The sequence below is a fragment of the Orcinus orca genome, chromosome 20, assembly GCF_937001465.1.
Source record: "Orcinus orca chromosome 20, mOrcOrc1.1, whole genome shotgun sequence".
Classification (NCBI taxonomy): domain Eukaryota; kingdom Metazoa; phylum Chordata; class Mammalia; order Artiodactyla; family Delphinidae; genus Orcinus; species Orcinus orca.
In genome coordinates this window covers 17,828,271-17,840,270 of record NC_064578.1, presented here as the reverse complement: position 1 = coordinate 17,840,270, position 12,000 = coordinate 17,828,271, and the positions used below count along the sequence as shown (strand labels likewise).

General features: G+C 43.9%; 1 protein-coding gene across 3 annotated transcripts in view; it reads left to right on the top strand.

Annotated features, from left to right (window-relative positions):
- The window catches only part of CDH1 (cadherin 1), a 78,700-nt gene that overhangs the window by 58,632 nt on the left and 8,068 nt on the right, over positions 1-12,000 (top strand). For all 3 annotated transcript variants that reach the window (XM_004273200.3, XM_033434239.2, XM_049703976.1), the window contains 6 exons: positions 141-269; positions 1,835-2,017; positions 3,976-4,220; positions 7,056-7,201; positions 10,467-10,691; positions 11,178-11,408. In XM_004273200.3, the coding sequence (XP_004273248.1) occupies positions 141-269; positions 1,835-2,017; positions 3,976-4,220; positions 7,056-7,201; positions 10,467-10,691; positions 11,178-11,408 (1,159 nt within the window). The remainder of the gene's footprint in view (positions 1-140; positions 270-1,834; positions 2,018-3,975; positions 4,221-7,055; positions 7,202-10,466; positions 10,692-11,177; positions 11,409-12,000) is intronic.

The following is a 12,000-nucleotide window of genomic DNA, read 5'->3' as shown; positions in this document are numbered from 1 at the left end:
ATTTGTCCAGAGGTTTGGGGCCAGACAGGCAGGCAGGTTGGCATTTAAGCAGATGAGAAAATAATCTGTTTCTATGTGATGGGCTGGGCTGTGCCTGATGTGGCTGTCAGTCCTGACTCAGGTGTGTTTGATCTCTACAGAGTTTTCCCATGTATACCCTGGTGGTTCAAGCTGCAGACCTGCAAGGTGAAGGCTTAAGCACGACCGCAACAGCTGTGATCACAGTCAATGACACCAATGATAACCCTCCCATCTTCGACCCAACTACGGTAATAACCCTGCAACTCCTTAGAGAGTCTCCAAAGGTCCTTGGTTGTTTCCAGGTATCTCATGGGTGAACCCTTTGGAAACGTTTTCCAGACCAGTAAACTTGAAGCTAAAAAGCAAGCAGGTCGGGATGTCAGTTGTCTCTGCCCTCCTCAGCCTGGGACCTATTGACACAGGTTTCTGAAGTTGCAAAAACACCTATTTTTAGTTTTTTTTTTTTTTTAAGGAACTTCCATATAAAGATGTTAAAAAAAATAAAAATAAGGAAAAAAATGCACCTATTTACTGCATGTCCTCATCTTGGTAGCAGATCTTACCAGGTTTTAGTTATTCATTGAACAAATATTCTCTGGGTTTATACCAGACACTGTCTTAGACACTGGGGATATTATCACAAACAAGGCAGACGACACTTCTATTCTTGTGGAGTTTATAGTCTAGCTAGGGTGATGTTATACAACTTATACCGATTATTGTGTATAATTATATTAAATGCAGTAAAGGAGAAGGTATTGAGAGCTGTGTGAAAGAACCTGAAACCTTATTGTGTTACCTAGAAATCAGCTTAATGGTTAGTAACAGAGATTTGACTCTTGTGGTTTAAACAAACAGGGTTGACTTTTTCTCTTGTGTCACTAACGGTCCAGAGGTAGATAGTCCACTCAGTCAGTAGAAACCAAGCCTCCTTTATCTGCTTTCCCACTATCCTTGGTACATGGATTCTATCCCCATTGTCACCTTGTGGCCCAAGATGACAGCTGGAGCTCCAGCCATATCTGTGCTTCGTTCAAGAAGGCGGCAAAGGCGAGGGGGCATAAGGTCTTGATGTCAAGTCAAGTTTTCTTACTTCTGTGAAGACCCATCCCACAAGTTTCATTTACTAGCAACTGCTGTCTGCAAGGAAGACTGGAAATACAGTATTTTCTCTGGGCACGTCGCTGCCGTCAACCACGTAGTTAGTGAAGAAGAGGAGAGTGGATATTCAGTAGACAATTAGCGGTGTCTGCCACTCTAACCTAGCCACTGTGAGTACAGGAGGCTTAAGAAAGACAGGTTAATGCCCCGCATCAAAAGGAAGCTTGATGAATAGCAAGAACTGAAAAACAGTCAGTGTAATGAACCAAATGAGACCAGGTCCTACAGGACCTTGTGGACTGAATTTAGAATTTCAGAATTTATCCTGAGTGCAGTGGGTTGTTATCAAAGGGTTTTAAGTAGAAGACTGTAATGACCAGACATTTATGAAAATTACTGGTACCACTGAGAGTGATGGGGAAGACGGGAACGGGGGATAAGCTACAGTGTCAGCAGTTGGGCCAGAGTACGCTGAGAGGCGCGGACAGCCAGGGCCTTGGCTCCTTCAGGTACTCACAGGGTCCCTGAGTGCTGGCTGCTCCACCAACAGGAAATAAGGGCCATGCTGGTAGGGTGGGCACTTCTTCAAAGACTCATCAAAGCTTGGGCTCAAGAAAGGACTCCCTTAGCCTGAACCCTGGCTCCTGAACCCTGGCTCCACTGCTGGGTCTGAGTATGTCTTAAGTGACACATCCTTTTCTTTGCTCTGCAGTACGAGGGGTCGGTGCCTGAGAACGAGGCTAACGTGGTCATCACCACACTCACAGTGACCGATGCCGATGTCCCCAATACCCCAGCGTGGGAGGCCGTTTACACGATATTAAACGATAACGAGAAGCAGTTTGTTGTCATCACAGACCCAGAAACCAATGAAGGCATTTTGAAGACGGCTAAGGTTTGTATATTTCCTGGCAAGATGCAGAAATTGACAAGGCAGCCAGAGGCCCTTGTCCCCTGGTGTCTTCTCTGAAGTAGATTAGTGTGGCCTTGGTGGGGTGGGGGAGGGCAGCTCTCCCAGATTCTGGTGGGGTTTGCAGTGACTCTTCAGGCTCATGTGAGAAATCAGGAAGCTCCCACACCACACCCTACCATCTGTTTTATTTTTATTATTATTATTTTTTATAAATTTATTTTAGGCTGCGTTGGGTCTTCGTTGCTGCGCGCAGGTTTTCTCTAGATGCGGCAGGCAGGGGCTACTCTTCGTTGCGGTGTGCGAGCTTCTCACTGCGGTGGCTTCTCTTGTTGAGGAGCGCGGGCTCCAGGTGCACGGGCTTCAGTAGTTGTGGCGCACGGGCTTAGTTGCTCCGTGGCATGTGGGATCTTCCCGGGACAGGGCTCGAACCCGTGTCCCCGGCATTGGCAGGCGGATTCTTAACCACTGCGCCACCAGGGAAGTCTGTACCATCTGTTTTAATATGTTCTTTCTCTGAAACATTTGCCCATCCCGCCATATCCATTTTGCAAATGAGAAGAAAAATGGTTTATGGTCTCTGCTATTTTGCTGGATGATTTTAGAAGAAGGGCAAATAAGCCCGTGAAAGATGTCTAGGAAACATGAACAGTAAGAAGTTGAGTGATTTCCTTGTTGAAGTTAGTCAAAGAGTTAATGAACGGATCCCTAACTTAGCGCCAGAGGTTTGACTTCCCCTTGAGCAAGTGAGCAGACCCTTCATTTCTGAATCACTTAGTACGTCATCTTAACTCCCACTAAACATTTCTTTGTTTAAATTAACTTATTTAATTTATTTTTTTTTTGGTTGAGATGGGTCTTCTTTGCCGCGTGTGGGCTTTCTCTAGTTGCGGTGAGCGGAGGCTCCTCTTTGTTGCGGTGAGCGGAGGCTCCTCTTTGTTGCGGTGTGCAGGCTTCTCATCGCGGTGGCTTCTCCTGTTGCAGAGCACAGGCTCTAGGTGCACGGGCTTCAGTAGTTGTGGCACGTGGGCTCAGTAGTTGTGGCTCGCGGGCTCTAGAGTGCAGGCTCAGTAGTTGTGGTGCACGGCTTAGTTGCTCTGTGGCATGTGAGATCTTCCCAGCCCAGGGCTCGAACCCGTGTCCCCTGCATTGGCAGGCAGATTCTTAACCACTGCACTGCCAGGGAAGTCTTCCCACTAAGCATTTGATGTCAGCGTTTTCTGTTATTATTCTATCACCAAAAGAAAAAAGGTAGTAATTTGAGTTCCCGCCATACGAAAGGTCCTTCATAAAAGCTCCAGTTGATCCCTTACAGTGCCTCTGTGAGATAGTTCCTTTTCCTACTTATTTAGGTGTGGAAACAGACCCAGAGGTTCTATTGCCCAAATCACACAGCTAGGAAATGGCCAGGCCGGGATTTGAGCTCACTGCCGACTGATTCTGAACTTCATGTTCTTGCCATTAAACTTACTGGGGTTAGGGAGGTGGACAGGCAGGGTTGTTTGTCCATTTGCTGTCACACGGGCTGCATGTCAGCATAGGATGTGAACATTCTTGTTGGTCTCAGGTAAATAAATGACTTAATGTGCTACATTTGTTAATAGAGGCTTGCCACTTGAGATTTCATGTAGCTCATCTTTATTTTTATTTATTTATTTTTTCATCTTTATTCTTTACTGGGGTTCTCAACATGAATCTGGTTGCATGTTAGTCATTGGGAACTTTTTAAAAAATATTGATGTCCAGACCCCAACCTCAGAGATTCCTATTCGCTGGCTCTGGGGTTAGGGTCCAGGCATGTGTTTTCTTTAAAAGTTCTCAAGTGAGTTCTTCTTAATGCACCCAGATGTGAGAACCACTGATATATTGCTAACCAAAAAACAATAGTTAAGGATTTAATGGGGTTTTTTTCTAACATAAAATGTATTTTTTCTGCTCTTTAGGGCTTGGATTTTGAGGCCAAGCAGCAGTACATCCTGTATGTGGCAGTGACTAATGTGGCCCCCTTTGAGGTCACTCTCTCCACTTCCACAGCCACCGTCACCGTGGACGTGATGGATGTGAATGAAGCCCCCATCTTCATGCCTCCTCAGAAGAAAGTGACAGTGCCCGAGGACTTCGGCTTGGGCCTGGAGATCACATCCTACACCGCCCAGGAGCCAGACAGATTTATGGAACAGAAGATCACGTAAGTGTGAGGGGTTTTCCACTTACTGGCAGCAACTAGCTGTGTGCATACGTGTATGTATAAAATATTTTGTTCATGGCATTTTTATCATCGTTGGTCTGTGGAAGATCCTTCTCTTGTTTGGCTTATTTATATTTTTATCCCCATTCCCCACACCTTGTCCATTCCATCCATGGTCAGCCATTGTCGGTTTACTGTGCTTCCTCTTTTTGAATTCACTTAGTGTAGTAGGAATGTGGTTTTAATTTACATACATGGTATTGTGTTATAAGTAGCTTACTGTTTCTTTTTTTGTTTTGTAAACTTGAAGGCACTTCTGTAATGTAAATGACAGCCACAGATGCTGAAAACACACATACAAACCAACCAACAGCAACACCACTGTGGCCACGTATGATAAAGGATGTTCTTATTCTTTTGAGAGCTAGGTCTGATGACATACTTGGTGTTCAGGTGTGACAATGGTGGAAACTCAAAGGGAAGACTGTTAAGCACAAACCCAAGCATGGCACATCTGCGTCTTTTTAATAATAGCATGATTTCCAGAGATAACAAAGGCCTCGGTCACTTCCTCTTCTCAGAGAGAGATTCCTACCTGTTAATATTTACTTTAGAGGAAACTATTAGAATGCTCTGAACTATTTAGAAAAAAGGTTATGCAAATCCAGTATAGAGTCCCACTTGGTAATAAATTGAGCATGTTCTTGTTTGGAGGGGGAGGTGTTTGTGTTTTAGTATCAGTGCCTGTGACTTATTAAATGTAAAACAAACATGAAGTTTAAGTGCAGCTTCAATTTCTGAGTTATTCTGGGAAGTACTAATTCTATCCTGATTGGAAGGGCTCATAAATAGCTTTAAACTGTGCATGTGCGCCATACGGATAAAAAGGATCCAGGTAGTGGTATTAATGGCTGCTAGAATCATTAGATCAAGGATGATGAGGAATTTTTAAACGGAGGAACCAAGCTGGGACCATCCAAAGCTTCTGATAGATTTTAACATCTGCTGGAAGAGCAAGGACAGCCCAACATGAAGTGCTACTTGAAGTGATTCAACAGCATGTACACAGTGCCACTTAAATGTTATATTTGGGGGAGAAAAGAAGGGTTGAAACAGAATCTAATCAAACCTTAGGATTTGATTTTTTTTTTTTTTTTTTTTTGCGGTACGCGGGCCTCTCACTGTTGTGGCCTGTCCTGTTGCGGAGCACAGGCTCCAGACGCAGGCTGAGCAGCCATGGCTCATGGGCCCAGCCGCTCCGCGGCATGTGGGATCTTCCCGGACCGGAGCACGAACCCGTGTCCCCTGCATTGGCAGGCGGACTCTCAAGCACTGCGCCACCAGGGAAGCCCTAGGATTTGATTTTGATGCAGTACAGAGAATGAAGAAGTTAAATGCCATGAGGAAGCAGTCAGCCAAATGCAGAATATGGGAGCTCTATGTCAAATGACCCAGTTTCTTTAGCAAATAATGACAGAAGGGTGGGGGTGACTGCTTAGATTAAGGATGTTGATTAAGAGAGGAATCAACCAATTGTAATGTGTAGACTATGCTTAAAGATGGATTCAAACAATCCAACTATAAAAGACACCCTTGAGGCAAATAGAGAAACTTGCACATAGACTTGACACTAAGTAATTATTATTTTTGCTAGGTGTGTTAGTGGCATGGTGATATTGTAGGATTTTTTGTTTTGTGATTAAAGCCTTGGGTTGTATGGTTTCCAGCTTCTGTTGATAGCTTAGCTTGTAGTAATGAAATAGGTAGTTCAAAGCATCTATTTGGGGAAGTTCAAGGACCAAGTCTAAATAGTGTTTGCAGAGACCCTTACCCCTGGAATAAAGACCACTCGATATATGTAGTTCATTGCTTTGCACTTCTAAGGATGTGAGGATAAACCTACAGGTATCCAGGACCCTTTCCTCCTTCGATTTCTTTATTTCCCTTTCTGAGCCTTTCAATGACCTCGATAGATAACTGGGCAGTATATCTCTGTTTTTCATGCTTACGTTTCTTCTGTTTCTGGTATTCCTAATAAGGTGTGGCTTAACAGGGTTCTCTTGGCATTTTGAATAATTTTTTGTGGGGTGGCTGTGTACGACCAGAAGGAGCTTTACCGTCCCTGGCACCTCCCATTAAATGCCAGTAGTGCAGCATACTCCCAAGTCACCATGTCAACCCAAATCTCCAAATGCTCATGGCAGGGGTGTTGGGTGCCATACTGTGACCATTTGAGAACTGCTGTACGCTTTAGGGGGGTCAGTCTGAGAGAAACTAAAGAAATCTGACATCTAAAAGCCATGCCTGATCCTGGATTGCATTCTGGATTGGATTGGGTCAGGGGCGTGGGGAGGGGGGGGTACAGTTTGGGGGAAATCTACAGTTTGAATATGTACCATGTATGAAGTGGTAGTACCATATCAAAGTTATATTTCCTGAAATTGAAAATCAAATTGTGGTTATGTAAGAGAATGCCTCTGTTCTTAGGAGAAGGCACACTGACATTTTCATGAGTAAAGGAACATCATGTCTGCGACTTACTCTCAAATGGTTCAGCAAAACAAGAAATTATGTATATGTGTGCATCAACTTTTGTAATATAGCAAAATATCGACAGTGGATGAATCTAGGTGAAGGGTACATGGACGGTCATCAAACCTTTCTGGCAAAATTTCTGTAGGAGTCATTATTTTTTTATTATTATTATTTTTAGGAGTCATTATTTTTTTGAAATAAGGAAGTTAGAAGTATCTATCAGCAAAGAGGAACCTTAACCTTCTTCAGCTACCTACCGTTTGCTGTTCCCATTCTAAATCAGAGCTTGTGTCTTTCCAGGTATCGGATTTGGAGGGATGCTGCCAACTGGCTGGAGATTAATCCGGACACGGGTGCCATTTCCACTCGGGCTGAGTTGGACAGAGAGAACGTCGAGCATGTGAAGAACAGCACGTACACGGCCCTCATTATAGCCACTGACGATGGTGAGGATGCCCTTACCATTTGGTTTTTGCTGCTTCACTCTCCTGACCAGCTCACTGCCTTGCCCCTATCCTTTAAGAGGCATGAATTCTTCCGTTTTCTTTCATTATTCAACAAAGCGTTCTCAAAGCATTGTCCAAAATGCAGAGTTTAGGCCAAGCAGAAGTTCCTTTTTAACGCTCCCTCTGTACCTGAGCCCCATGGGAGCCAGACTGCCTGGGTTTAGATCCTAGGACCAAAGCTTAATACCTGTGTGAACTTGGACTTATTACCTAATTTTTAGGTCCCTCAGTTCCTTTATCCAGCAAAATGATAATAGCCCATCTAGGTTAAATGAGTTAATTTATGTAAAAGTGCTTGGAAGAGTGCCTGCTACCTAGTCTGTGCTCTGTAAGGACTGTTATTATCTTTATCATCATCATCATTATTAGTGAAGTGTGGCTCCTTCCAGACTGTTTCTGTGTATTCGAATACATTTATAAACATATAGAAATATGGTTTATTATAAAGCCACTATCTGGTTTATAGCCTATTTTTGTTTTTATTATAAAAACCATTGTCTTATGCATGTTTAATTTTTTTTCCTTGAACATATGTCTGGAAGACACAGAGATCTATCTTGGCACATTATAGATCTACCTCTTTTCAATTAAATGATGTTTTCTGCATATTGCATAATTTAACCATTCACACATTAAAAAACACCGGGATTATTTCCAGTTCTCCATTATTTTTGTGAGTGATAGGTAGACATCGTTGTACATGCCTCTGTGGGCAAGTGTTTCCCACGGATAGATATTCAGAAGCGGAGTTACTGTTAAAGAGACCTGCTAGTTCCTGTGATTAAATCTGTTCCCCTCTCCCTCCTCAACCTCCCGAGGTAGTAATTCCAGATTTGGCAATCCGGAAAGCAAAGGGCAAGGCGAGTAAGCCCATGGTGGGGCTGGATGGGTGGCTAATGAGTGATGTAGCCTTCATCGCATTCTGAGCATGCTGTGGAAGGGTAACCCTGGCCTAGTCATTCCTGCTCCTGGAGCTGTCATTTGGGAGGCAGCAGGTTAAAAGCAGAGAGCCATGATGGGGCTCCATTTGCAGAAATGTTTTGCATAAAGGCGAAGCTAACCCATTGCTTAGGCAGCAGTGCTATGCTGGCCAGCTGTCTCTGGCTGCACGGGAGTTCCCTAGCCTGGCCTGGAAGTAACCAAGAGTTGACAAGGTTCCTGTAAAGTTCCAGGGAGTAAATATTTTAGCCTTTGTAGACCGTACAATCTCTATTGCCATCATAGCCTAGAAGCAGCCATACACAGTTTGAAAAGGCATGAGCGTAGCTCTGTTCCTAATTTGGGTGGAAGACCTTAGTTTGCTGACCCCTGACCTAATACTAATGGCTAAATTATGGTACTTTTGAATATATTCCTTCAAGTGTTACTTTGTGCATGACTCAATACTTTTGATGTAGGTCTAAGAGGAGAATGAAGTTTCTTCGGAAAATCTATTATCTTATTAAAAAACATTTTTTAAAGTTTTCTTTAATTAAAAAGAATTTTAGGGGCAGTGGTTAAGAATCTGCCTGCCAATGCGGGAGACACAGGTTCAAGCCCTGCTCCGGGAAGATCCCACATGCTGCTGAGCAACTAAGCCTGTGTGCCACAACTACTCAGCCTGCGCTCTGGAGCCTGTGAGCCACAACTACTGAAGCCTGCACACCACAACTACTGAATCCCATGTGCCTAGAGCCCGTGCTCCGCAACAAGAGAAGCCACCACAATGAAAAGTCTGCACACCACAATGAAGAGTAGCCCCTGCTCGCCGCAACTAGAGAAAGCCCACATAGCAACGAAGACCCAATGCAGCCAAAAATAAATAAAATAAATCAATTTTTTAAAAAAAGAATTTTAAATTATACTTGCTCATTGTTAAAACAAGAAAATTCAAATGATAAGGTAAAAAGATCCATCCATGGGTGAATGGATAAACAAAATATGGTATACACATACACAATGGAATATTATTCAGCCTTAAAAAAGAAGGAAATCCTGTCATGTGTTACAATGTGGATGAACCTTGAGGACATTGTGCATAGTGAAATAAACCGGTCACAAAATGACTAATACTGTGGGTTTCCACTTAGATGAGGTACTAATGTGGTCAAATTCGTAGAAACAAAGTAGAATGGTGGTTACCAGGAACTGGAGGGGGAAGTAGGGAATTGTTTAATGGGTACAGAATTTCAGTTTTGTAAGATAAAATTATGGAGAGCTGTTTCACAACAATGTGATTATACTAACACTACTGAACTGTACACTTTAAAAATGGTTAAAATGGTAAGTTTTATGCTATTTCTTTTAACCACAATTTTCAGAGGTAAAAAGAAAAAATAATCACTATAGCCGCCCAGGTATAAATATTTATGGATTTGAGATACACTCCTCTGGGGTTTTTTTCCCTGCGATATGCTAATATTGATGATGATGATTCTTTGAGGGTCTACTTTTTCTATTATCAAGTGCTATGTCAGGATGTAAAAGAAATACAAACAGAAGTGTGTATAAATCTCTGAATCTAATCTGAAAAGCAACTTGGGGCAATTGTAAAAGGCTCAATACTTTGATAACGATCTTAGAGCCTTAGAAGTTCAGAGAAGGAGAACTAGTAGGGGGTGAGGAGGACTTCTTAGAGTGGTTTAAAAAAGTTGGGTTTTTTTAAAATTTTATTGAAGTATAGTTGATTTACAATGTTGTTTTAATTTCTTCTGTACAGCAAAGTGACTCAGCTATATATATATATATATATATATATATATATATATATATTCTTTTTCATATTCTTTTCCATTATGGTTTGTCACAGAATGTTGAATATAGTTCCCTGTGCTATACAGTAGGACCTTGTTGTTTATCCATCCTCTATATAATAGTTTGCATCCGCTAATCCCAAACTCCCATTCCTTCCCTCCCCCACCTCCCTTGGCATAGAGATGTTAAAATTTAATGGATGAATAAAGTTATGTGTGAAAATGGAGGGAGTCCTTGGTGTGAGGAATAACTTGAATAATTGTTATCAAAGTAGGGAATAGGCATGTCAGAGGTCTGCCCAGCCAGGAATGAGGATGGCCTGGAACCTGCAGGATGGGTGGCTTTGTGGGCAGGGTGGGGCCTGGTGAGGGAGCCCTGAAGAGCCAGGAGAAGAGTTGGATTCAGTCTGATGGGAGGCACTAGGGATTCATCAGTGGTCCTGAGCTATGACATTTCCTGTGTATTTTCTTAGGTTCTCCACCTGCTACTGGAACAGGAACGCTGCTTCTATTCCTCGATGATGTGAATGACAATGGCCCCGTACCAGACCCTCGGAGCATGGACTTCTGCCAGAGGGATCCACAGCCTCTCATCATCAACATCATTGATCCTGATCTTCCCCCCAACACTTCTCCCTTCACAGCAGAACTAACACATGGTGCAAGTGTCAACTGGACCATTGAGTACAATGACCAAGGTGGGCACTTGAGTCTTATTTTGGAAACTTTGCTCTGACCCCGTGCTTCCCTCCCGCCTCCCGCTTCTGAATTTCCCTTCTCAATATCCACTTGTCACCCCCTTTATGTTGTTGTGTTTTTTTTGTTGTTTTTGTTTTGTTTTGGCTGCACCACACGTCTTGTGGAATCTTAGTTCCCCGACCAGAGATCGAACCTGGGCCCCCAGCAGTGGAAGCTCGGAGTCCTAACCACTGGACCGCCAGGGAATTCCCCACTTGTCACCCCTTTTAAGGCTTGTTTCCTTGTCCCTTCTACATTTGTGGCATTGAACCAAAGATCCCTTTGCGTTTCTGGCGTCTGAGTCGGTGACATACTGCCCAATAATCTACAACCCAAGCAGCTGTTGTCTTCATTCAGCTTTGGAATGTCCCTAGTTCCGTAACAATTTTAATCTAGAATGAACTTTTTATCTCTCCTGATCCCCTCATTTTTGTTGATTCCTCCAGAACATGAATCTCTGCTTTTTAAGCCAAGGAAAACCCTAGAGGTGGGTGACTACAAAATCAATCTCAAGCTCATAGACAACCAGAACAAAGACCAAGTGACCACCTTAGATGTGCACGTGTGTGACTGTGAAGGAGTCGTCAGCAACTGTAGGAAGGCCGGGCCTTATGCCGAAGCAGGATTGCAAGTTCCCGCCATTCTGGGGATTCTTGGAGGCATTCTTGCTTTTCTGAGTAAGTGCAGCTGGCGAGTGTTTCAGCCTTTACCTTCTGACATGGGGGAGGTTTTTCTCTTACTGAGCATTTGAGGGGTAAGTGGTCCAAGACTGGAAGGCTGCCCAGTCCTTCTATTTTGTTCTTTCAACCTCTAAGGGCAGTGTTTCTCCAGCTTGAGTGTGCACAAACCACCCGTACATGAGAATGCTGATCCAGTAGGTCTGGGGTGGGGCCTCAGCCTCTGCATTTCTAACCAGCTCTGAGGTGATGCTGATGTTGCAGGTCGTTGGACCATGCTTGGAGCAGCGAGGCCTGGTCACCACCGCCTTCTCCACATCCCACCCTGGAGGAGGGTGTAGAGGAAGTGGAAGGCACATATCTGAAACTGAGCATGTCACCTTCACTCACATCCCACCGGCCCAAACACAGCCACACCTGGAAACTCCCACTCTAACCAGGTGACCATGTGTCCAATTAAAACTTGGTGCCGGGCTTCCCTGGCGGCGCAGTGGTTGAGAGTCCACCTGCCGATGCAGGGGACGCGGGTTCGTGTCCCGGTCCGGGAAGATCCCACATGCTGCGGAGCGGCTGGGCCCGTTAGCCGTGGCCG